This window comes from Arxiozyma heterogenica (assembly GCF_036370985.1).
Source record: "Arxiozyma heterogenica strain weizmannii chromosome Unknown scaffold_11, whole genome shotgun sequence".
NCBI lineage: Eukaryota > Fungi > Ascomycota > Saccharomycetes > Saccharomycetales > Saccharomycetaceae > Arxiozyma > Arxiozyma heterogenica.
In genome coordinates, this window is record NW_027042664.1 from 1,179,007 (window position 1) to 1,204,005 (window position 24,999).

The 24,999-nt window shown below is 31.1% G+C and overlaps 10 protein-coding genes across 10 annotated transcripts; 7 read left to right on the plus strand and 3 right to left on the minus strand.

Annotated features, from left to right (window-relative positions):
- Window positions 1-943: 943 nt before the first annotated feature.
- Window positions 944-2,038, plus strand: NRM1 (Nrm1p; the record flags this gene model as incomplete). Its single annotated transcript, XM_064857170.1, has 1 exon — window positions 944-2,038. The coding sequence occupies one exon, from the start codon at window positions 944-946 to the stop codon at window positions 2,036-2,038; it is 1,095 nt and encodes a 364-aa protein (XP_064716303.1).
- A 673-nt stretch (window positions 2,039-2,711) lies between these two features.
- On the plus strand, window positions 2,712-3,185 carry CSE2 (Cse2p; the record flags this gene model as incomplete). Its single annotated transcript, XM_064857171.1, has 1 exon — window positions 2,712-3,185. One exon carries the CDS (start codon window positions 2,712-2,714, stop codon window positions 3,183-3,185), a length of 474 nt encoding a protein of 157 aa, XP_064716304.1.
- Window positions 3,186-3,380: 195 nt separating this feature from the next.
- On the minus strand, window positions 3,381-6,311 carry PWA37_000497 (uncharacterized protein; the record flags this gene model as incomplete). Its single annotated transcript, XM_064857172.1, has 1 exon — window positions 3,381-6,311. One exon carries the CDS (start codon window positions 6,309-6,311, stop codon window positions 3,381-3,383), a length of 2,931 nt encoding a protein of 976 aa, XP_064716305.1.
- A 492-nt stretch (window positions 6,312-6,803) lies between these two features.
- PRP2 (DEAH-box RNA-dependent ATPase PRP2) lies at window positions 6,804-9,587 on the minus strand (the record flags this gene model as incomplete). Its single annotated transcript, XM_064857173.1, has 1 exon — window positions 6,804-9,587. One exon carries the CDS (start codon window positions 9,585-9,587, stop codon window positions 6,804-6,806), a length of 2,784 nt encoding a protein of 927 aa, XP_064716306.1.
- Window positions 9,588-10,074: 487 nt separating this feature from the next.
- Window positions 10,075-11,556, plus strand: URK1 (uridine kinase URK1; the record flags this gene model as incomplete). Its single annotated transcript, XM_064857174.1, has 1 exon — window positions 10,075-11,556. One exon carries the CDS (start codon window positions 10,075-10,077, stop codon window positions 11,554-11,556), a length of 1,482 nt encoding a protein of 493 aa, XP_064716307.1.
- An 89-nt stretch (window positions 11,557-11,645) lies between these two features.
- PHO91 (Pho91p) lies at window positions 11,646-14,243 on the minus strand (the record flags this gene model as incomplete). Its single annotated transcript, XM_064857175.1, has 1 exon — window positions 11,646-14,243. One exon carries the CDS (start codon window positions 14,241-14,243, stop codon window positions 11,646-11,648), a length of 2,598 nt encoding a protein of 865 aa, XP_064716308.1.
- Window positions 14,244-16,953: 2,710 nt separating this feature from the next.
- On the plus strand, window positions 16,954-18,066 carry SMM1 (tRNA-dihydrouridine(20) synthase (NAD(+)); the record flags this gene model as incomplete). Its single annotated transcript, XM_064857176.1, has 1 exon — window positions 16,954-18,066. The coding sequence occupies one exon, from the start codon at window positions 16,954-16,956 to the stop codon at window positions 18,064-18,066; it is 1,113 nt and encodes a 370-aa protein (XP_064716309.1).
- Window positions 18,067-18,817: 751 nt separating this feature from the next.
- TIM23 (protein transporter TIM23) lies at window positions 18,818-19,432 on the plus strand (the record flags this gene model as incomplete). Its single annotated transcript, XM_064857177.1, has 1 exon — window positions 18,818-19,432. The coding sequence occupies one exon, from the start codon at window positions 18,818-18,820 to the stop codon at window positions 19,430-19,432; it is 615 nt and encodes a 204-aa protein (XP_064716310.1).
- A 1,870-nt stretch (window positions 19,433-21,302) lies between these two features.
- RCF2 (Rcf2p) lies at window positions 21,303-21,995 on the plus strand (the record flags this gene model as incomplete). The annotated part of the gene is made up of 1 exon (XM_064857178.1): window positions 21,303-21,995. One exon carries the CDS (start codon window positions 21,303-21,305, stop codon window positions 21,993-21,995), a length of 693 nt encoding a protein of 230 aa, XP_064716311.1.
- Window positions 21,996-22,815: 820 nt separating this feature from the next.
- ARE2 (sterol acyltransferase) lies at window positions 22,816-24,765 on the plus strand (the record flags this gene model as incomplete). Its single annotated transcript, XM_064857179.1, has 1 exon — window positions 22,816-24,765. The coding sequence occupies one exon, from the start codon at window positions 22,816-22,818 to the stop codon at window positions 24,763-24,765; it is 1,950 nt and encodes a 649-aa protein (XP_064716312.1).
- Between the last annotated feature and the right edge of the window lie 234 nt (window positions 24,766-24,999).

Below are 24,999 nucleotides of genomic sequence, written 5' to 3' on the forward strand. Positions count from 1 at the left end.
ACACAAAGATAATCAGTAAGGGTGTAAAAAATAATGAGTAAAAAGAATCACAAAAAATATACATATCCCATACATAGATATATTTAAACCTTGAAGTATTTTTATTGCTGAATCTAACAATTACAAAAATTCACAGAGATATCTCTTTCCTTTTTTTTCTTTTTATTTTTTATATATATGATTCTGTAAACGTCACCATTCCACGTTTTTAGAACTAACTGCATATCATAATGTGATGCATTTTACGACTCTAATGATGTTCGTGAATGAAGCAATTCATTATCTTGATAATAGCAGTCTACTGTTTATATTATTAGTTTTGTTTATACTATTATTATCCAACTGATGCGTCAGCTTTACATTTAAGCTTGTATTTACGCGTTGATGTCGAAACAGGAAAAAGTTTTAAAACTTCAAGAAAAAGAAAGAAAAAAACAGCATCTTTTTGTTGACACAATTTCCTCTTTTAGACAAACACGACAACAAAGCAAAAAAAAAATAAAAACTAAAAACAAAAACAAGAAACGAAAGCAAAAATCATTTCAACATAGGCAGAATATTTTGCTTTGTAGAGATTCTTCATTCCATACCTACTAAGAAATATAGTTATAGTTTTCTTAGTCTTGGTAACGTGTGTGTCACTATTTGAGCAGAGAGCTACCATCAAAAAACGTTTCAACTTGTTGTCTGACAACATTTTAATGTATGTTTAACCTCTGATAGCTATAAGGGAGAGAAACGATTGAATAAAACAATAACAAGCACAATAAAAACAAGTGAAGTGTGAAGAAAGAATATACAGCATAGACACGTAACTTGTCTTCTTATTCTACCACTATAAGAAAAGGCATAACCATTCCACTATTCATGACCATTACTTAAATTCTATATCTTTTGAAATAACAAAATACGAAAAATAGACTAATATTTAAAAACAGCTGGTATGTCTGTACAAAATCAAAGAGTTCCATTACGTGAATATTCTAACATAAAATTGAATAGGATGCCGCTACTATCCAATGGAAACAACACCATCCAAAAATTTGATCGCAATGAAATTCCACAATTAACTGACAATTTAAATGAAAATTCACAACCAATTGATTTAAACACTAAGCTTAAAACAAATTCAAACCCTTCAACTGTTGCCTCTCCTGCAAATAAAAACACCCAGATGAGTATTCTTTTGAATGAGTCTCCCACGAATAGAATTCTAAAAACACTTATTCCAAATATATCTTTGTATAATTCTACTGCTAGCATCACCACCAGTAATAATAATAACAACATAGCAACTAATAAAACCACTGAAGATATCAATGATTTACACAGTTCCGATAAGGTAAAAACTAATTATACTGAACTGTCCAAACGGCTACAAATTAGATTACAATTTGCATATTATAAGTTACGAACAAAACAGATTGATAAGTCATTCTCAGATTTGAAACATAATATGGTTAATAGAAACTCTCAAACAATTAATAACTTTTCTAAACACAATATATCTTCAAACAGTGCTAATAAAATAATTAAAGAATCCAATAACATTAGAACTAAAAGAAGAAAACTTGTTGTCTCACATGGTAACTATAAAACTCCTGCTAAGAATCACCCTAAAATCATTATCGATGAAGTTACGTCTAGCGATACAGTAATCTCAACTCCTTCAACTATGGCTAATAATACAACAACACAAACTATCTCAGCTGATTCTAATAGAACTGGAATTTTAGTTCCACAGATAATCAGCACAGCAGAAACAACAACTGCTACCACTAAAACCGTAGTAAAAAATAATGATGACACTGACACCAATAAGAATATACCTATTGATATTAACACATTATCTCCAAATAATAACACAACTCTACTGGATTGCCATACAACACCAATCCGAGGTTCATTAAAACAGCTATCAAAAACCCATGTTGAACATGTCCTACCTAGTACTAACTCTGTTTCCATACAAGAAACGCCAATGAGAGTCAAGGCTGCCAAGTCATTAATACAATTATTCTCAAGTATTTCTAAATAAAATTGGTTTAATTTTTATTCTATCTAATTGCCAAGTGAAGTGATCACGTTTACAAAGATTGTATGAATAAATATAAAAATTCATCACCTCTTTGCACGTTATGATGATCATAAAAAATTCATCAAAAAATGTATATACAGAATTCATTATTTAACTAGCATAATCTTATAAACAACAATATCATTGTTCACATACATTTAAATATATAATTATATAGGCATGTGAACATCATAATGTAATATATGTTAATTTAAGTAAAAAAAATCTCTCCTTTTAAAATCTGTTAGTATCTCATTAATCATAATGTTTTTATCTAAATACATTCACTATTCGTTACCATCGAACTAAGACATGTCCATATATATTTTAGTTTTCTACTTGAATAATCAGCAGTTCACCCCTTCTCGCCATTTAATAGAATTCCATTTCAGACTCTTCGAGTGTACTTTTACCTTTCTAAAATGTTTAAAAAACGATAAAATAAAACCTAAAGAAAAAAAAAGACTGCTAAAACTGATAATGTATATTGCAAACCTGTATATCTAAATATAATTACATATCCCCGAACATCTAATATACTATCTATTGACACCACTATTAACTATTCTTAATTTACATCATAGAATATATATACTAACATTTTTAAAAATATTTATATTAATCTTAAAGACACATGGCATATAATAATCAAGGTTTGCAAGCCATTCAAGAAATTCTATGTCCAAATAATATTGCACAAGATACTGAAATCAAACACGAGAGTGATAATAATTCAATAACTGAGGGTTCTGATAAAGATCAGTTTACTGAAAATAATACTCAAAAAATCATTAAGGCTACCAACATATCTTCTTCAACAACCAACACTGAGTTCATACCCCAAATCTTTTATGGTTTGCATAATATAATGAAAAATCCAAATATCTCTAATCAATTGGAAACATCTACTGGGGTTATCAGGCATAAACTAAGATCCTCAAAACAAATATTAATGGAACATGATGATACCAGAATTTTACTGAATAAATCGATACCCACCTGGGAGAATTTTATTCAATTAAAGGAACGTGAATTAGCTATGAAAAGAAATGTTTTGAAAAATCTAAGCCAGAAGATCAAAGATATGAGTGAAACTACTACATTGTAAAAAAGTAGTTTGTCACTGTTTAGTCTATTCAAATATTAAAAACTTTAATAAAAATAAAATATTTCCTAATTACACATATCTGTTATTATTATTATTCTTATTATTACTATATATGATATGTACCAAACAAATTAAATAAACAAATAAACATAAAGGATATAAACAAAAAAACTCATCATCCATATATCGTACTCATTAATATGATTCAACAATGCGTTTTCTACCAGATAAGTGATCTGCAATGGAACGCAAAGATTGCCAGTGAAGAACTTTTGGCATTCTTTTATTAACATTCGTCTCACTATCATACACTTTTCTGACAGATGGAAAGATAATCCTAGAACCTTTAATACCAAGAATTGCAGCTGTTGAACGCATTCTTTTGTCAAATGTATCGTCGTAGAGTTGATCACTACTACGTTTGTTGAAAGTTATCGCCTGGCTATCCTCAATAAATGTAACTGCTCTTATGGCAAATCTAGTAGCTCTTGTCCTATCAATTGGTGATGGCTTACCTCCTTGTTGGATATGACCTGGAATAGCAGCTCGAACGTCAAATGTACCGCATGCTTCCAGTGTCATTACTTGACTCAAATTTTCCACAGTTAATGCCTTCGATGCATTTGTCGTCATTAGTACCAATTTTCCAGTCTCTCTATTTGTAGAATTTTGATCATCTATTTTTTTATAAGCTTCTGAAATATTATTGATGTCCTGTATTAATTGATCTATTGAAATTCCTTCCTCTGGGACATAAGATGCATGTGCTCCCACTGCAATACTCGCAACAGTTGTCAGATAACCTGAATTTCCACCTTGGCATTCTACAACAAAAACACGTCCCTTAGTTGATGATGCTGTTCTTTTTAATATATCACAGTAACTAGTCAAAGAATTTAGGGCTGTATCACTCCCTAATGTGTATTCTGTTCCAGGAACATTGTTTGATAACGTGGCTGGAATCAATATCATCGGTATTCTGAAACCAGGATATACATCTCTTGCCCTTTCTAATTCATTCAATGAAATTAAACCTTCAAATCCACCCACAATAATTAACCCATCAAGTTGATACTTCTGGAAATAATAAGCGATCATACCTATATCGGTTGAACAAGGTGTGTCACGATTAGTGCCTAATTCTGAACCACCACGTGTTTGCCAACCTAAAATCATATCCCAAGATAAAGAACGAATGCTTTCGTGACGACTTAGTCCACTCCATCCATTATATATGCCGTATGGTTTATGCCCTTGCGAAAGACAAAATGACGCCATGGAATATACCACCGAATTGATTCCTCCAGCTGGTGCACCAACATTAATAATGGCAATTTTCAATCTTTCATTTTTTGCTAGTTTTGGCTCATGCTGATCTGCTGCATTAATAGCTAAATAATTTTGATAATGCTCGATAAACTCAGAATCTCTCAACGATAATACTTTCTTAAAATCTTTTCTAGAAACAGCAGCTGATACAGATTTAGTCAATTTAACAGATTCAACCAATGACTTTCGTAATATTTTGTTTTCACTGATTGTTATGATAGGTGAATCGGATCCAAGTTTACTATCTAATACAGCCTTAACAGCTTCTACGCCTTGCAAAGTGGCAAGTACTCTGTCGTATGCAACTGCAGAACCACCCCTTTGAACATGTCCTAATGTAGTTATTCTTGTATCCAATTTTAATCTGTCAACTAGAGTCTGATAAATATCCGTTGCCGATACTGGATTCAAATCTTTATCGATAGCACCTTCTGCAACAATGACAATAGTGGTTCTTTTATTATGACTTCTATGATTTAGAATAGTCGTACACATATCTTCTCTCCAAGTTTGTGGATCAACAGCTTCCTCAGGAATAAAAATATAATCAGCTGAAACAGAAATTCCTGACATTAATGCTAACCATCCACAATTGCGCCCCATAACCTCGACTACAAAAGCCCTTGAGTGTGATGCTGCTGTAGATTCCACATAATCGACTGCTTCACAAATTCTATTCAATGCTGAATAAGCCCCAATAGTTGTATCTGTAGTTGACATATCATTATCTATAGAACCTACTAGACCACAGATATTTAATGTTGCATGACTTTCGGCTTGTTCTCTTGAAATCTTATTAGTATTTAATAATTCTGATATTAACGAGGGCCACTCAGACCTGAAAAGATCTGCACCTGTCAAAGAACCATCACCACCACAGACTATAAGGGAATCAATACCTGCTTCAAGTAGATGTAAACAACCTAGCATCCTGCCCTCTCTTTCTTTGAATTTACTACAACGCGCAGTACCAATGTTAGTACCACCAATTGAATTCCACCCACTGACATCTTCCCAGTATAAGGGACGAATATAGTCCGCTCCACCTCTTACAAGCCCTTCATAACCCTCCATTATAATAAATGGTTGACAATTCTTAAATATCGATGTCCTCACAACTGCCCGAACAACAGAATTCATGCCTGGTGCATCCCCACCAGATGTCAACACTGCTATACATTTCTTTTTATTTGGTTGATTTAAATTTCCAATTGGTAGTGATGGATAAGTTGTTCCTGTTTCAACAGAATAGTCAAGACTAGTAGAGGAATGAACCCTTGATATGGTCTTTGATGACATAACGGAAGAGAGTGTAGTAGATTTAGGTATCATAGTACTGACACTATTTTTTGTCGAAACAAAACCAACCAAATTTCCTTCTGGATCCAAGGAAAAAATTTGAGATGGCGAAATATCATTAGGCTGACACTGATAAGGAACACTAAACTCAATTAGGTTATCTTGCAGTACTAAAAAATCTGATACTGTATACGATACATATTCATCCATCATACTTCTCCAATCTGAACTCTTTTGCTTTTCTACAAACACCTGTCTTTGAACTTCAAAATCCTTATTCTTTGTGATATCGATAACTAAATTAATCTTCAGAGACAACTGCTCATTAGATAAAAGAACACTCTGAATAGGGGATACCTCAGCAGCTACTTTTTCCAAACCTAAAATTTTACTATAAAAAAGAACCATCACATCATACTTCGATTCTGAGAAAACTGTGATGGTACAATAAGATGTGCCATTGACAATGGGTAATATAGGATCACTTATAGAAGACATTTTTATTATACGTCTACTACAAAATATAACCTTATTTTATTAACTTCAGGACTTATGATCATAAGTAAAACTTCAACCATAACTTACAACAACCTTAAATTATATGTATCTGCATTTACAGACATATCTTATCTTTTCATATATCTTTATATATCTATATTCTTTCATCCACTGATGTCTTTCACCCATTTTATATTAAATCCTTGTAGGTCTTAACGGAAACCAACACATGCCTGTATCTACATAAAGGATCTGCATAAACAGAATAGAACAGATGCATAATATGTTTTTATTTTTCATCTAGATCCTATTGTTATTACCAACCCTCTTTTCTTCTTTTTTGAAGGGTTGGCAATCTCATTTATTTAACTGAGGGGATGAAAGATTAATAGTGACATGCGAGAAAGGAAGAGGGTAATCTGAATTATTCAATTAATTAAAAATCGTAACACCATGAGAGGACCAAACATACTATTTTTATTCGTGTTTTCACTATCTCCTTTTGTTATCTGACTGTAATAGTTTTTGAAAAAGTTGTGGTACCATTTCGAGTAACCATTTTTCATTTGGGATGGGAATACAATCTCTTACATATTCCTTAGATGTTAATATTAGCAATTGATATAAAACATATTTATTGGGTTTCATACCAAGTTCCTTGTAGTTTTTAAATACAACACTAGAAGGGTGAATAAAGACGCTCAAACCACCATTTTTCTTACCTATTGTATGATAGCCAGAATTACCCAATTGTATAACACTACTTGGGAACCCTGCTATGAAACTTCTGGTTATTCTTTCTATTCGATTATCATTTTGTAATTCATTAGTATTCGACAATTCCATTAATTTAAATCTTTGGCAACATTGATATAATTGATTTCTTACATTTCTAACACGACACATTGTCTTAAATTGAACTTTATGATCCTGACACCATGCTCTAGAAAAATTAGATTCTTGCCATTGATTGTATACCTCTAAATACAGTAAATGATCACTCTCAATGCTACTCACAATTCTTGATGTTGCTTCTCTTTTATTCCCAACAAACAGAGATGTAGTTTCATGTAGCATAGCAACTATTGTTAAACACTCATTTAACACCCCTTGACATAATGGATGTATTGCAGAAGTATGAAGAACTTTTGTAAATTCTGGTTCACATGGAAATTCACACATCATTCTACCTAATTCTGTTATTTGCCCTTTACTGTTTAATGCACCTAACATATACAGATTTTCTAGTGACTTAATTAAAGTTGGCACGGTAGGTTTATCCAGAAAGGCAAAATTTAAAAGGTCTTTGACTCCTAGAGATAATAACAACAATACCGTATTAGACAAATTAGTCCTTAATATTTCTGGTTTTGGAAGAAGTTCCAATTCATTTTCATAAGACCACTTCGTAAATATCCTGAAACATTTTCCAGGACCAACACGGCCAGCTCTACCAGCTCTTTGATCTACTGATGCCTTCGAACACGGAACAGTTAATAATTGTGTCATACCTGTAGAAGCAACATACGAATTTACCTTAACAAACCCTGGATCTATAACATATTTAATCCCATCAATAGTCAACGAAGTTTCGGCAATATTTGTAGCTAGTACTAGTTTTCTACAATTCTCTGGAGTTGGTTGGAAAATTAATGTCTGTTGGTCCTGCGGTAGATTTGCATATATCGGTGTAATTAACAATTGCGGTATTCTGGAACCTAATTTACTGCAGATCTCTTCGATCTTGTCTCTTGTATTTTCAATCTCTTCTTGTCCAGTTAAAAATAATAGAATGTCTCCTTTCAAAGGTTGGGTAGTGTGTATCTGGAAAACAGTTGTTATCGAGGCATTAAGGTAATTACCCTCTGGTTGCAAGGTATAATGGATATCCACTGGATATCTTCTTCCAGGAATTTTCAAAATAGGACAATTATCAAAAAAGTTTGAAAATTTTTCTGCATTCATCGTAGCAGATGAAATGAGAATCTTTAAATCACTTCTCTTATCAATAATGCCTTTTAACAAACCCAATAAAATATCTGTTGCTAGTGTACGTTCGTGTGCTTCATCAATCATAATACAAGAATATTTGGAGAACTGAGAATCTGTTAAACATTCACGTAATAGCATCCCATCTGTAGCATACTTTAGAATGGTCTTACCTGCGGTTGTTCTATCATCAAAACGTATGGAATAACCAACTTCTTGTCCTAACTTAACGTTCATTTCTTCAGCAACATGAGCCGCTACAGATGTTGCAGCAACTCTTCTTGGTTGCGTAACTACTATTTGATATTTCCCGTTTTGAGTATATCCATCCTCAACTAAATATTGCGGTAGTTGAGTAGTCTTACCTGAACCAGTTTCACCTACAATAATTAACACTTGATTTTCTTTTATAGAATTCATTAGTTTAGATCTGTATCGATATACTGGTAAGTTCCTTCTGGCTTGTTCGATAGTTTTTAAATCTTTCAATTTCTCAATTTCTCCATCTTTCAAACCACTATTTCTATATTCTTGCTGAACTTGTTCTTCACGGAGAATTTCTTGACTTATATTTACTTCTTCATCATCTTCTCCTGATATAACGTTCTCATTGTCCTCTGTAAAGGCCACTAAAGCCTTATTATCAAACACATACTCATATTCTTTAGAATTAGGAATACGAATTTCGTCAACATCTTGATTTGACACAGCTGATTTTAGTACACGCTCTTCCCATAATTGCTGTCTTGATTTTTTATCTTCCTCAGATGTAAGTTTCAATATAGTTTGCTTTTCAATTTTATTATTTTGCGGAGATACTCCAGAGAAAATGAGACTATTCACTTGCTCCATTAGATCCTTTTTTGATTCCATTAGTTTTATTAATTCCTTTTTCAAATTATACTCTTTTCTATCTCTTTCATTTATTTTATTCCAACCTTTTTGGGAAATCTTTCTTTCTAAATAACCCAAATCCTTTTTCAATCTTTTATATTTCTGAACTTCTACTGGCTCATTATTAAATCTACTTTTTTTCATTGCTGTATTTGAATTATATGATGTTTGACTTTTGAATGGTAATTTACCATGACTATTATTCGTTGAAATTAACCGCTCTTTATCTCCCGTATAGCTTTTAGGGGATGCTGCTTTGATCTCTGGCTTCCTATCAAATGATAATAAAGGAGGTGGTGATTGATCGGTTACATTCTCTTTATTTTGTTTCATAAATTCATATCCACTTCTAATTCTTCTTTTACCAGTCCCACTAATACCATCATTACACATTTTTTGTTCTATTGTTGTCAAGAGGTTTCTTTTTATCGTGTGCTTCTATATTAACACCCACCAAAATTCACATCAAGTTGTATTATTCACAACTTGTTCCTTCTCAATCTGCAAATATTCTAGCTGCAAGTTAATGTACTGATCCCATGGAACAGCAATACAACATACACAGTCAATAAGTCTACATCACGAAATCAAATACCGAAACTTAAAATGAGCATCTCAAAAATTTACAGACCATCAGAACATCTTTTTTTACCTTTTTTCTGAGATAGGAAGGTAAAATCTCTCGAGATCAAAAAATATTATACATCGTTAAATCCATCAACATAGAGAACAATGTTTCATACCATTTTTGACCTTTCAAGCGCTTTAACCCTAGAATTCTACTGAAATAGTTTTACATAGCAAAGGTAACACTTCTCATGTATATATATCAGCATCAGAAAATCCAGGATTTTTAATTACAATAAATATCTAATTATAAATGAATAATAAATGTAAAGATAATCCAACAGAACAACAACTAAATAACAAGCCACCAGAATTGAAAGATAAAAAAGGTGGACACAAACTATTAACAATTAGTTCAAATTCAAAATACACCCCACCTTGGACTACTCCCTATATTATTGGGATTGGTGGGCCATCAGGTTCTGGTAAAACTAGTATTGCTTCTAAAATTGTCTCGTTAATAAATGTTCCATGGACTGTTTTGATATCCACAGACAACTTTTACAAACCTTTAACAGACGCTGAAAGGAAAAAAGCATTTAATAATGATTATGATTTTGATGAACCTGATGCCATCGATTTAGATTTGGTATACAAATGTGTATGTGATTTAAGGGCTGGCAAAAAATGTGAAATTCCTGTTTATAGTTTTGTCAATCACAATAGAATATCAAATAAGAAAATCACAATATATGGTGCCAGCGTAATTATCATCGAGGGGTTATATACACTATACGATCCTAGATTATTAGAGATAATGGATTTAAAGGTCTATGTAGATGCAGATTTAGATATATGTCTTGCTAGAAGATTATCAAGAGATATTGTGTCTCGTGGTAGAAACCTAAATGGTTGTATACGTCAATGGGAAAAGTTTGTCAAACCAAATTCAGTGAAATACGTACTTCCTACAATGAATAATGCAAATGCTATCATCCCATCCTTTAATGACAATAGAATAGCCATAAAATTATTAGTTGATTATATTACTTCTAAATTAAAAAGAAAATCTATGGAACATGTCCAAGAATTGATTCGACTAGGCAAAACAGAAAAGATTAGAAGTTTGATGGACCACCCTATGGTATATATTCTACCCAAAACAAACCAAACAGAATCCATACAAACAATATTGTTAAATAAAAGAACAAAATTGAACGATTTTATTTTTTATTTTGATAGAATTACTACTATTTTGTTGTCACGTGTCTTAGATAATATCCCAGTTGCTAATTATAAGACAATAATAACCGGTTCCAACTGTGAGATCACTCACTGTACAAATATTGATTTCAATATGATTTGTGGAATCACTGTAATTCGATCCGGAGACTGCTTCATAAAATCTCTGAAAATGACTTTACCAAACGTACCCATAGGTAAATTACTAATTCAATCTGATTCGTTCACTGGTGAACCCCAGTTGCATTGTGAGTTGTTACCGCCCAATCTAACTCAATATAAAAAGATTTTGTTGATGGAAGCTCAAGTGATTAATGGAGCTTCACTAATTATGGCAGTTCAAGTATTATTAGATAATGGTGCCAAACTATCTAATATTGATGTAGTTGTATACGCAGCTACGGAAACAGGGTTACGTAGAATATTGAATGCATTTAATGAAGAAATACATATTTATGTTGCTATAATGATCTCAGAAAAAGATTTAAGAATGGGACGTAATTCATGGTGTTTAACGAGATTTATTGATACTAAATATTTTGGGTCTGAATAGTATTAGAATACACACAGAGTATCTACATAGTCATTTACATATAACATGCACAGATATATGCATATGTAAGTAAATAACTTGAACTTGACTCAAAATAATATTAACCGTAATAACAAATATCCCAGAGTTACAACGATCATATAACAAAATAAACTTGCAGGTACCCCACGACTAATGAAATTACCAACATTTAAATACCTAACTCCTACTTCATCAGTCATTGATATAGCAGTAACATTTGGAAACCCACTTGTTGGTAATCCCATTGCTGCAGAACTCAACAAGGCTGTAATCATAATTAAAAGACGTGAATGATCTTCTGGTAACTGTTGTCCAATTTCTCCCATTAGAGGAACCAAAATCATTGCTGCTACAGTATGAGAAACAAATGTAGCTATTGTAATAATACCAGCACCAAAAATTAACACTATTGAAAACAGTGCTTTTCCCTCTATATGGGACTTGATATATTCTGCAATTGTGTATAATAGACCACAGTTGCTAACTGCCTTACCCAAAGTGGACCCACCCATAGCCAAAATCACAATAGTCCACATAAAATTATTAAAATCTTCTGTTGATAGTATACCAGTACCAAAAAATAGTAAAATTGGAATAATTGAAATTATCCCCATTTCACCAAATACACCAGCCAGCTGGTTCGATAGACACCACAGAAAAATAGTAAATATGGAAGTTATTGTCACAAACCATTGAGTGGCGGTAAATGAATCTTTTGATGGATGTAATTGTAATATTTTGACTTTCTTATCTGGAGGAAACGTAACAATAAGCAAGATCCATATAGTTAAAATACAAAGAACACTAACTGGGATAGAGACAATAAACCACTCACCCCAAGAAGGATTAGGTTCCATACTACCAAATGCAAAAATATTTTGTGGGGATGCAATTGGGGATGCCATTCCACCAACATTAGAAGCTAATGCAATCCCTAAAATCAAAGCTTTTGAATATCCACAGGATGAAGGTAATGTTCTTAAGATAGGTTGGATCATTGAATAGCATAAAACTGGTGATGCTACATTTGAGACCCACATGGAGACAAACAAAGCCACAAACATATTTATCAATAAAACGATTGCTGGGTTGGTACCTGCAGAAGCCAGAATATAACTTGATAAAATCTTAGCAATATTATATTTAGATAAAGCTGCTGCTAAGGTAAACCCACCTAACAGCAACATAATTACACTTGACCACATTGTAGATAAAATCAACTTAGAAGATTCAGGAGGACTTAAAGGTGTAACCCCATCCATTGGATCCTTTAATACTGGGATAATTACAATTAGAAAGGGGATAAATAATGAAGTAACAAAAAGTGGCAAAGTTTCAGTGGCCCATAATAATGAAGCATAGACTAATATAGCAAAACAATTTTGTTCCAAGGGATCATTGAAAAAGGTAAATGCACCAGAAAAGAGTAACAATCCGAATATCACTGAGATAACGATAAATTTAATAATTGATGGCGTTCTCAATAATAGCCATAAACCTTGTGGCAAAGTATCCCAATGACGAACTTGCTGTAAAGGCTTTTCTAAAGAAGATGTTTGATTTTCGATTAAGTCTTGTCTCTTTGCATTATTAGATAGCCTTTCAATATTCATCATGTCTTTCCAAACTGTATTTCTTTCCCATGCAATATGATCCCTTAAATGGGATGATAATTCATCTAAAGCCTCATCATAATTAATTAACTCATCGTTTGAATCAGAAATATTGATATTTTGAGATAACTTAGCATATTCCACTACAGTTTCATTAATGATTTGGTTCAACTTCTTCAATGTTACAGAGTCAAAAACATGAGATTGTGATTCAATATATTTCAAATATTGGCTTCTTAATTTTGTATCCAAGGATTTATCAAATTTCTTACAAATCTTAGAAAACCCAGTATGATTCAAATCTATATAATCCTTTAATTCAGATAATTGTGTAAACATAGCAATTAACCGTTTACGTAATGACAATTTGTATTGAGCCAATGGAGATAAAGTATCACCAGCATTATTAATATTATCAAAATCAGCATCTTGTGCCCATGGGTGAAACAAATTAGCCCAGGAAATACGGGATAATTGTTCTTGAATTGGTATTGATTCTAAAGATAAAGATCCACGAGAATTAACACTTTCTGAATCTTCAGCTTCGATGTTATCGTTTATATTAATATTATTAATATTATTATTACGATTGTCATTATGTGAAATAGAAGATATGTTAGGTGATATATCAGTAAAAGAAGGAGTTCTATTTTTTTGTAAATTAGTATTAAATTCAGTGATGTCATCTTTTAGTTCATTATAATTTGCTAGTAATCCGGTTTCTTGAGAATTATAAAATTTTTCAATTTTGAACAACTCATGATTTAAAGCTTGAATGAACTGGTTCACATAGGGATCTTCTGAATTTAAAACATCAACATCGACAGAATCCTTCTTATTAGACGATGATGAGGTAGCTAATAAAGGTGTAGATTCAGTGTCTACATGAGTGATGTTTCCATTTTGTGTTATGAAAGTAGTTATAGGAAGTTTATTATTATACAGTTTTTCCCTCTGTAGAGTATAAATTATTTTTTTCAAATGAGAATAAGCAATATATTTAGAAGCCCATTCAGGGACAGAATTAAACTTCAAAGAATGTGAAAACTTCATATTCAAATTATAATAATATCAAAAAAAAAAGAAAAAAAACAAACAAGCAGCAAAACAAAAAGAATAAAAAATTTTGAAAGTAATTCAACAAAATTTTCTTTCTTTCACCCTCCTCTCCTCTCTATTTTTGTGTTTGCAATATTGTATCTAAAGGTCTAACCCCGATTCTATTTGGTAGCAATGTGGAGAAAAAACAAAAATACTTTTTATTTGATGAAAAGATATAAATAATATTTAAGTTCTTAAAAAATATTGTATTGTTTTCATCTTTTCCATCATTATTACTGCGTGTAATCAATCAGCATCGAGAGATCACTTGCCTACCTATCTTTCTATCACATAAGAAAAAAAAAATTAAAGCATTTGGAACTGTAGAAAAAAAAAGTAAAATAAAGAAAAAAAAGAAAAAAAAAGAGCTGCTGTGAAGAATCGAACAGCGGTCCGAAAACAAGACACAACCTATTTGAAATCGGAACAAAACAGAGATGTAAAAATCCGGAATATATGAAAACTCCGCGATTCTATTGTTTTGATTAAATTTGTTTTTCCCCCTGAAAGCACTTCGTATGTTGTTTTTCATCAGTAAATTTGATTTTCTTTTATCTCATGTAAAGATTATAATTCCCCTTAAGATATATTGTATGTCGTTTTCCTTTTTGGGAGATACCTATTAGAGGCCTTTTTTTATTTTTATTTTTTTTTTTTTTCATTTTCGGTTTTGGCTTTTTATTTTAATTAATTAACCTTGCAGCCATATCACAAAAAGCTCGCTCAAACTAAAAAAAGAAGTATTAAGGAAAGGATTTTTTTCTCAATGCAACAAACCTTTTAACAATAGTGAAAATAATTACTGTTCTCCTTTTTTTTCTTTCTTTCTTTTCTTTTTTTGTCGTTTATATTTCTGATTTACTGTTCCAAATATCACCATCTCTATGAGCCAAGTATTGAACAGTCATTTGCTATTAAATATTCTTATATCTACATAAATAAAAACTAATAGTGAGTCTACTCTAAATATGAGACTCAACACCATTTATTAGAAATTCTGACTTCTTATGTTTTTTTGATTATATAAAAAGATAAAACCAGAGCACAACATACCATAACAAGGAAAACACACTGAAAATAGATGCAAACACTCTATGAGCCATTCAATATTGGTTCGACTATTTCACAATCTTTTCTTTATCCACATAGTAATCTTTTGTCAACACACTATATTCTTTTCTTGTGTAAACTTTTTTACCTTATATGACAGTACATGAAAGTAAACAAAACGATAATATATATCCATATATCTATATATCTGTATATATGATATAAATTAGCCCAACCGTCTCAGTATTATCAAAATGTTTACATGCTCACAGATACACCAAAAGACACTTTCTATTGTTTCTAAAAGAGGAAATTTTTTCTATTCTGTTTATCACAGTTTTTATTTTTTGCATTTAATTGTTTTTTTGAAGTACCTATTGAAAATTATTGTGAAAAAACAATTGGAACGAGAGAGAAAATATGTTTTCATTAGTTATTGTTTACTTACCAGTTGCATATTTACTACTGCCTATTATATATATATATATATATATCTTGAAAAAAATATTGTGGGGTATTGTTAAGAAAAAAAAGATTTGACAGCAGTTGTAAATTTCTAAGATAATCTGTAAAAACAATCAGTAAATATAAATATAAATATATATAAATATATATATATACGTATGTGTGTGTGTGTACACCAGAACTATTTCAGCTGTTTGTTGAATAGAAATACACAAATACACATCCTGTAATAAGTGTGCTGTGATCATCACTTTACAGTTCTGTTTAATTTTTTTTCAACAAAAAAGGAAAGAAAAAAAGGTAAATATACTCACTAATATTTATCATCATTATTAATATCATTCTTTGCATTATCACTGTTTCTTATATATTCATGTTATTGACTTTCCATCTATTATATTAAATATACATCATGCCCGTTAATGAACCTGTATCAGTCCAATTGGTTGTCAAAAAATCTACCAATTCAGTTGATGTCATAAGGATTTTTCATCCACACAACATGCATATTGATATTAATAGTATTGATATGACTTTTAATAAATTATTATTATTGTCATATGATAATATCTTTAGGATTAAAAGGCATAGTAGAAAGAATTCTATCCCTATAAAATTTAATAAGGCTGCATATATTGAATGAGCGAATGAATTCTTCTTATCTTTATTACTCAATTGGATATAGCTGTATATATGGTTGTGTATATTATATTATGTGGATCTATATCATGTTAATTTATACTTCTTTACTGATTATGAGGTTCTATGTTTTAAAATAACTTTCTCGTATTTTATTTATTTTTTTTTGTTGGTTTCTTTTTGTTTTTATTTTTTTATTTTTTTTTGTTTTCAATTTTGGATATCATCATAGAACAATTGAGATACTGGAGAATTAAGTGAAAATAAAAATTTTTGATTATTTGCTGGGGTATCGATGATGAACAGTATAATTGTTGGTAAATAGACGCATATTTCACTTAGTCATTAAAGCTCACCACTTTTGATCTTATTCCATACACTTATATTATCCCACACACACACACACACACACACATATATATATATATATATATATATATATACATATAATCATACCTTAACATAAAAGCTAAAAACAGCAACAACAACAACTAAGGCCAAGAATATAATGTTTAAAGGTAAGTTATGTTTGGCTCCAATGGTTAGAGCTGGTGAATTACCTACCCGTTTACTTGCATTAAAAAATAACTGCGATCTAGTATGGTCACCAGAGTTAGTTGATAAGAAGCTATTACAGACAAATAGACTAATTAATGAAAAGCTGAACTCAATAGACTATATCTTACCAAATGGGAATATAGTTTTCCGCACGATACCGAAACTGGAAGCAGGTAAATTGATCTTACAAATAGGCTCTGCTGATCCAGACTTAGCTGTCCAGGCAGCGTCCAAAGTGATTAATGATGTGGACGGGATTGATCTAAATGCCGGTTGTCCTAAGCATTTCTCTATCCACTCTGGAATGGGTGCTGCTCTATTATCTACCCCGGAATTACTTTGCTCAATACTAGAAAATTTGGTAAAGAAGGTCGGTGTTCCCAATAAAAAACCAATCTCTGCTAAGATTAGATTGTTACCTGAACAAAAAGATACAATCGATTTAATTGAAAAGTTATGCAACACAGGGATAACAAATCTGACTGTTCATTGCCGTACTCGTGAAATGAGAAATAGAGAGTCGCCAATAAGAGATTATTTGATTGATATTTATAAAATGTGCAAAAAACATGATGTTTCCTTGATTATTAACGGCGACTTACAGACACGTTCTAATTTCCTTGAAGTTAGAGATCAATGTGGATTACCTGAGGAAGTGGGTGGGATGATAGCAGATGCTGCAGAAGTTAATCCAACTGTTTTTAATTGTAATGGGCCTAACGAAAAATGGTGGGCTATAATGGATGAATATATAAAATTAGCTACTCAATGGGAAAACAATTTTGGCAATACAAAGTATATGCTAAGCAGAATTATACCAGGCAAGAGTCCTGTTTTTCAAATAATACTCCGTTGTCATGATTATGAACAAATTAAATATGTCCAAACAAAATTAATAAATCCTGAAAGTGGAACTTTATTAAGAGATCCCAAGGATTTTATTGAATCCTTACAAAATAAAGGGAAGAAAGATAATAAGAATAAGAAAAAAAAGAGAAGTGCTAACGGCATTAATATGACAAGTAGAGACACCAAAACTACGACTAAGAAAGTTAAAATATAATGTCAACTCCAACTATATTGTCCTAGAGACTTGTTAAAACTTAGGCATCTTTTTATTCTTTACTGCACTAGTTCATTCAACAATAATGCATAAATTTTCCTTATAAGTTTGAAAAATTGTAAATCAGAATACAATAAAACAAGTGAAAGGAGCAAGACGAGTAAAACTGCACTAAAACAATTTCTCTTCCTATATAGATACTAACAGTATTTTGTTCAATGATTTTATATATTACTTACTATACCATGTACCTCCTCTATAAGTCTTTCTACCGTACAAGATGATGTATTAATGGTTAAACTGTCCTTTTTGTGATTATTTTCAAAAATTTTGTCCGTTTTGTTTTTCTTTTGGAGAAAGATTGAGAATAAATTTCTCAACTTCGAATAAAATGACTAACTGTTGTTGCATAAACACAAGAGCGATAGAAGGGACCCACAAAGAGAGTTAGATTTTGTAGCATCCACAACTTTCATAAAACCCTATCTCTATATCTACGGAGTATTTATGGTTTGCCCGTGTAGTGCTTAACATATTATTTAGTGAAAACCGGAAGACAAACAAAAGGGTAGTATATTTTCATTCATAAAGAAAGCATAACAGTTAGAGAAAAAAAATAAAACGGAGTAATCGAAAGGAAAAGGAAAAGAATACTTATATTGTACTTTACTTAGCACCATTTTTTTTATCTGTATTAATATAAAAATAAAGGAAATCATATTTTTCATATAATTTCAAATACGTTTCTAAAATGTCTTTAATGACGAGTAATAACGAACATAATAATAGTATCAACCATGGTACAGACACTACACAATTGACTAGTGTTACCACATTGCTAACTAACCCAATGGCCTTTGATACAGCTAGATTGCATCCTTTAGCTGGTCTTGACAAGGGTGTTGAATATATGGATCTAGAAGACGAACAATTGTCTACCATGGAAGGATCACAAGGTTTGATTCCATCTCGTGGCTGGTCAGATGATCTTTGTTATGGGACAGGGGCTGTCTATTTATTAGGTTTAGGTATTGGTGGCTTCTCTGGTTTAATTCAAGGTATTAAAGCTATACCACCCAACGCTTCTAGTAAATTACAGTTAAATACAATTTTAAATAATATTACTAAGAGAGGGCCATTCTTAGGTAATAGTGCAGGTGTTCTTGCATTAAGTTACAATATTATTAATTCCTCTATTGATGCATTACGCGGGAAACATGATACGGTCGGTTCTATTGTAGCTGGTGCTTTAACTGGAGCTATATTTAAATCAAGTAAAGGTTTAAAGCCTATGGGTTATGCATCAGGGTTAATGGCAGGAGCATGTGCAATTTGGTGCGGAATAAAGAATTCCTTGCTTGGGTGAATGAATCATGTACAATAAGAAAAACGTAACTTAACAAATCATTCATCAAAATAAAAGAATAGAAAAGAAAAGAAAACACAGGAAACATCATGATAATACAAATGATAATTCCACAATGTAAGTACTATAGTTAACCACATATATGCAATATTTTTTCTCGTTTATTATCATTGCACCTTTCTTTTCTTTTGTTCTTTTTGCTTCTGTAATAAAAAGTAAAAAAAAAAATGCAATCAAGCAAGAAATTCACATAAGCAACGAAAAATTATGACTAAGATAACTTTTTACTTTTCTTTAATTTTATTGCACCCCCCATGTATATATGCGTGTATATTATAGATATATATATATGTAATTATGAATGAATGATATATATTTATTTGTATACTATTATCAGTAAATACCGTTAATAGATATTGTCTTATCCCTCAATTACTTTTAGCACTCTTGCTTTACTAAGTAAAGACAGAAAAAACGTAAATAAACAAATAAGATTACAGAGAATGAAAAAAAAAATAATAGTTGTTTCTAGTATTCAATATAGTGCTATAAATCGAAGAAACCGGGGTAGGTAAGCAGAATTAAAGGATAGATAATAATAACGGTTGCGATAGAGATCATCAAGATTCACAAGCTGTTGAATCTAATAATACTCATAATTTGCTCAAATGCTTTAATTAAGTTGTTTTTAATTAATATCTTAGCATATCTGCTTATTCAGCAATTCTCCCTTTAATGTTTCTTAAAGTTAAAGTTAGTTCGCAGTTTTATCTTTATTTCGTCGAATCATTTCCATTTAATTTTTCCAGTTCACTTCCAAAGAAAAAAAAAACAAAAGAAAATAAAAGGGACTATCATATAGTCTCATTACAATAGAACCGGGTGAAATTATAGAGGCAAAAATGACAGTACAGATAAAAGCCATCACAAAATAATAGAATAGTTGGCAATGGATACTGGACGGGAGAACAAAGCATTAACAAAAAGAAGAGAGAAAATGGAAAAAATGGGATTTCGAAAGGATGGTAAACAAAAAAAAAATAATAGAAAACTGCATTTGAAGTAGATTTTTTTACTTACATAATCTGATTAAAAGTATCAAAATCATTGGTTTATTTTGGGTTTCAACAGTTGCTCGATATTTTTTTTTTCGTACTACTTCGCAAAATAGGGTTTATTCTTTGGTTTTTTTTTTTCTTTTTTTATTTCTGCAAACGAAAAAAATAATACAAAAAGTGGCTATATGACAAAACAGTTCTCGATTGGCTCCATTCAGGGTTTCTCCAAAAAAAACCTACTTAAACGAATATTTTTCTAGGGTTCATAGTGAAAATATATAATTGACCACTATAGCGGATGTTTCCTTTTTCAGTTCAGTTGCTCGTTTTTTTGTTTTCCAAGTAGTTAAAAATAATTTCACAAACACGAAAACACTGAAATGAGGCGATAATAAGAACATTCTTGCCTTCTTTTGTTGTTTTATTTCTTTTTATTTTCTGATTGATTCTATTTAGCTCCATTATTCAAGAAAACATATATATTATTATTATTACACTGATTACATAAGAAATTTATATATATATATATACGTTATATAAATATATTGATCTTCCGCATATATTTCCATCCGTCACCTTCCTCATCGCTTCTTTCTTTAACCTCTTGTGTTGTCCTCCTTCTCTTATCTCAGTAACCTACTTTGTATTTTTTTGTACTATATATATATATATATATTCGGAAATAAACCAAATATTATAAACCTATTTGAAACGATTTCATTTGATAGTAGTGTGCGTCTCTATCTGTTGCAATTTTTAGTATTCTGATATACATTACCCTTTCTATTTAGTGCATTGACAATAGAATCAAAATGAAGATTTTAACAGCTGAAGAAATCAGCGAACATAAAGCATATACTCTAAAAGGTGGTTTTCTAGGTTGTGTTGCTGGTGTAGCCATTTCTTTTGCTGGTTTGAAATATTTACCACGCAAATTCCCAAACTTTAAACCACGTACATTGCCATGGTCGTTACGTACTGCAATGTTTATTACTCCACCAACTTTATTAACTGCTATCGCAGCCGAGGAAGCGTCAAATAAATTCGACCAAATAAGATATAGTGGTGATTATAAAGAAAAAGAGGAAAAAGAACAAGAATTAGAATGGGCAAAAATGTCTTCCACCGAAAAAGCCGTTACTTCTTTGTCTAACCACAAATATAAAATTATCACTGGTGCTTGGGCCACGTCCCTTTATGCTTCGTGGCACATCATCAACAGAGATCCTATTATGACCAAGCCACAAAAGATTGTTCAAGCTAGAATGTACGCGCAATTCATCACTGTTCTTTTATTATTAGGTACTATTGCTTTGTCTACATGGGAAGCCTCTATGACTGCCGGTAGTACTGTTGAAAAGAGACAAAAACAAGAAGAACAGAGATGGAAACACGCTTTAGAAGCTGCTGAAAGAGAAGAAGCTAGGTTAGCTGAGGGTGCTATTAAAAAAACCGGCTTCCAATCTAATGAAGAAAGAATCAATGCTAAGATCTTCAAGAGTTAGAGAAAAAAGAAAGTTGATCAAGAAGAAAAGGAATAGAAAATTAGAACGTGTAGGATACTTAATATGATATGGTATGGTATGATTTTATTGATAATTGATTTTGAAACACGGTGCAATCCGCATTTAGTGTTTCTGTTTTATGCATATCATATGTATTTGTCTTTAACTTTCTTTATCTCCTGTAATAATAATTTTTAACGACATTATTTATGGGTACTTTTCCAATTTATTAATTTATTCATCCAGGTATATTATATATATATATTATTTTATGTTATTTTACAAATATTCTTTATTAATTAAACAGAGCTTAATGTTTTTTTTTTAGATTACCTGTTGAAAAATCAAGAATCACCTCTGAAGGTTTTTTGAGCAAAATTTTTCCTAACCCTTGTATATTTTCAGGAAGTTTCTCAAATAATTGCGTTAACCCTAATTTAAACGTTTTATTCGATTTTTTTTTTTATTTTTTTAAATTAAAAAAATGCATCTGACATCAAAAATCCGAAACAATAGAAAAAAACAAAAGAAAAGCAAAAAAAAAAAAAAAAAGAAAAAGAAAGTGTATACGGAAAAAATGGAATTATCGTATTTTTGTTAAGTATCACAAATTCAAAAAAAAGAGGCGTCAATAAGAATTATTAACAGATGTTTGAGTGCGCCAACTTTTAAGGGAATCAAATGTATAAAATGTAATATGGTACAGTTATAAAAGGACAAGAAGGTACAACCCATACACAAGTGTACTGTGAACCTGGATCTCAGTAATTACTAATCCAAAGACCGACAAGATCACAAAAGCTTCCCTGTTTAATTAAAGATGTCTTTAGACCAGGATAAACAATTTCAAGATATCAAAAGATTAAATGCAAATGATGAAAATAATCTAATTAATAGGAGAAAATCAATCACCGAGCAAGATATTGCTATGGATGGTGAAAGAATTGATGTGATTGTTACATCAACCTCTACCACCACTACCACTACCACTACAACAACAAAAAGTGCTACAACTGCTATTGATGATGAAAATGCTGCTACCATTACCACTGCCACCACTACTGTTGATAATGATACGGACCTCAACAATATGGATAACAATATTATTCAGTCTATGGAAGATACACAAACAACTATTTTCTCTAATAAGGATTTGAATGATTCTTTACCGCGTTATGTCAAAATATTACAAAGAAAATTAAAATTTAGATATCATCGTACTGATGATGATTTTATATCGTATTTTGATGATGTTGATTTCGATAGAAGACCTTCTATCTTAGATGGATCCATTAATGAACCATTCCATTTAGGATTTAAAGGTCCTACCTTAGAGAAAGAGATCAAGAATAAGGAAAAAACGAGAAGAAAAAAATTAAGAGCCATTAGTAAAACAAGTAATGAGTTACCAGATTTAACTGAAAGTGAAACTTTTGAGATTAATGATTTTACTCATTTCCATACAAACTTTGCTGGACTATATGTAGCATTATGGATGTCAATCGGATGTGGTCTTGTTAAGGTGTTATTCAATTTCTATTGGACCAATAATAATTCTTTAATGGATATACCAATCATCAATTTTATGACCACTGATCTATTTTTAGTAGGTGCTCTTGATTTTTCATTTTATTTGGCTACGTATTTCAGTTTTTTTATACAATGGCTTTGTAAAAAAGGAATAATAAAGTGGCGTCCATTCGGAAGAACTATTATGATCATTTTTGAATTCTTATTTTTCCTCTCCGGAATCTTAATTCCAGAACACATCTTTGGTTTACATTGGATTGCCAAGATTTTCCTTTTCTTACATTCCTTAGTATTATTAATGAAGACCCATTCTTATACTTTTTACCATAGCTATTTATGGGATTTATGGAAGGAATTACACTATTCAAAGGGTAAATTAAAAAAAGTTACGGAGAAAAATGAAGAAAAGTTAGATGATAAAACAATTGAAATCCTTGAAAAATCTCTGAATTTCTGCAAGTTTGAATTTAAATTGCAATCAGAAGAATCTAATGGTGTCATGGTAAAGTTTCCTGAGACTATCACATTCCATAACTATTTTATGTTTACTATGTTCCCAGTTCTTGTTTATCAGACCAGGTATCCACGAACAGATAGGATTAGATGGAAATATGTGGCAGAAAAAGTTTGTGCAATTTTTGGTATCATTTTTATTATGATGGTAAATGCACAAGTATTTATGTATCCAATTGCAGTGGAAGCTATTGAGGTTAGAGATGCTCCATGGACTTCTTTATTGGATCGTTTGCTTAAATGGGGACAAATAATGGTTGATATTGTTCCAAGTTTTATTCTCATGTATCTTTTAACATTTTATTTGATTTGGGATGCAATATTAAATTGTATTGCAGAATTGACAAGATTTGGGGATCGTTATTTCTATGGTGACTGGTGGAATTGTGTTAATTGGGGGGAGTTCTCACGTATTTGGAATATTCCAGTTCATAAATTTTTGTTAAGGCACGTTTATCATAGTTCAATCTCTGCATTCCAATTGACAAGAGGCCAAGCCACTTTTATGACATTTTTATTAAGTGCAATTTTCCATGAGTTAGCAATGTATGTGATTTTTAAAAGGCTGAGATTTTATTTATTTTTCTTTCAAATGTTACAATTACCGTTAGTTGCTTTGAGTAATTCCAAATTATTAAGAGATAGACCAATTATTGGGAATGTATTCTTTTGGATGGGTATTTGTTTAGGACCGAGTGTTATGTGTAGTTTGTACTTGACTATTTAATAACGTCATAATCCTTCGTCTTTTCTCCCTTAGAATTTTGTTTTGCTTTCTCTGAATTAACATACATATACACATTTATTCCAATATGCACATACATATACATACATATACATACATTTATTTATTTATTTAATTTGCACGAATATAGATATATTTACATGACATATAGAATAAATCCTTTAAATATATATATTAATGGTACATATATGGATAGATGGATATGTATTTCCTCCC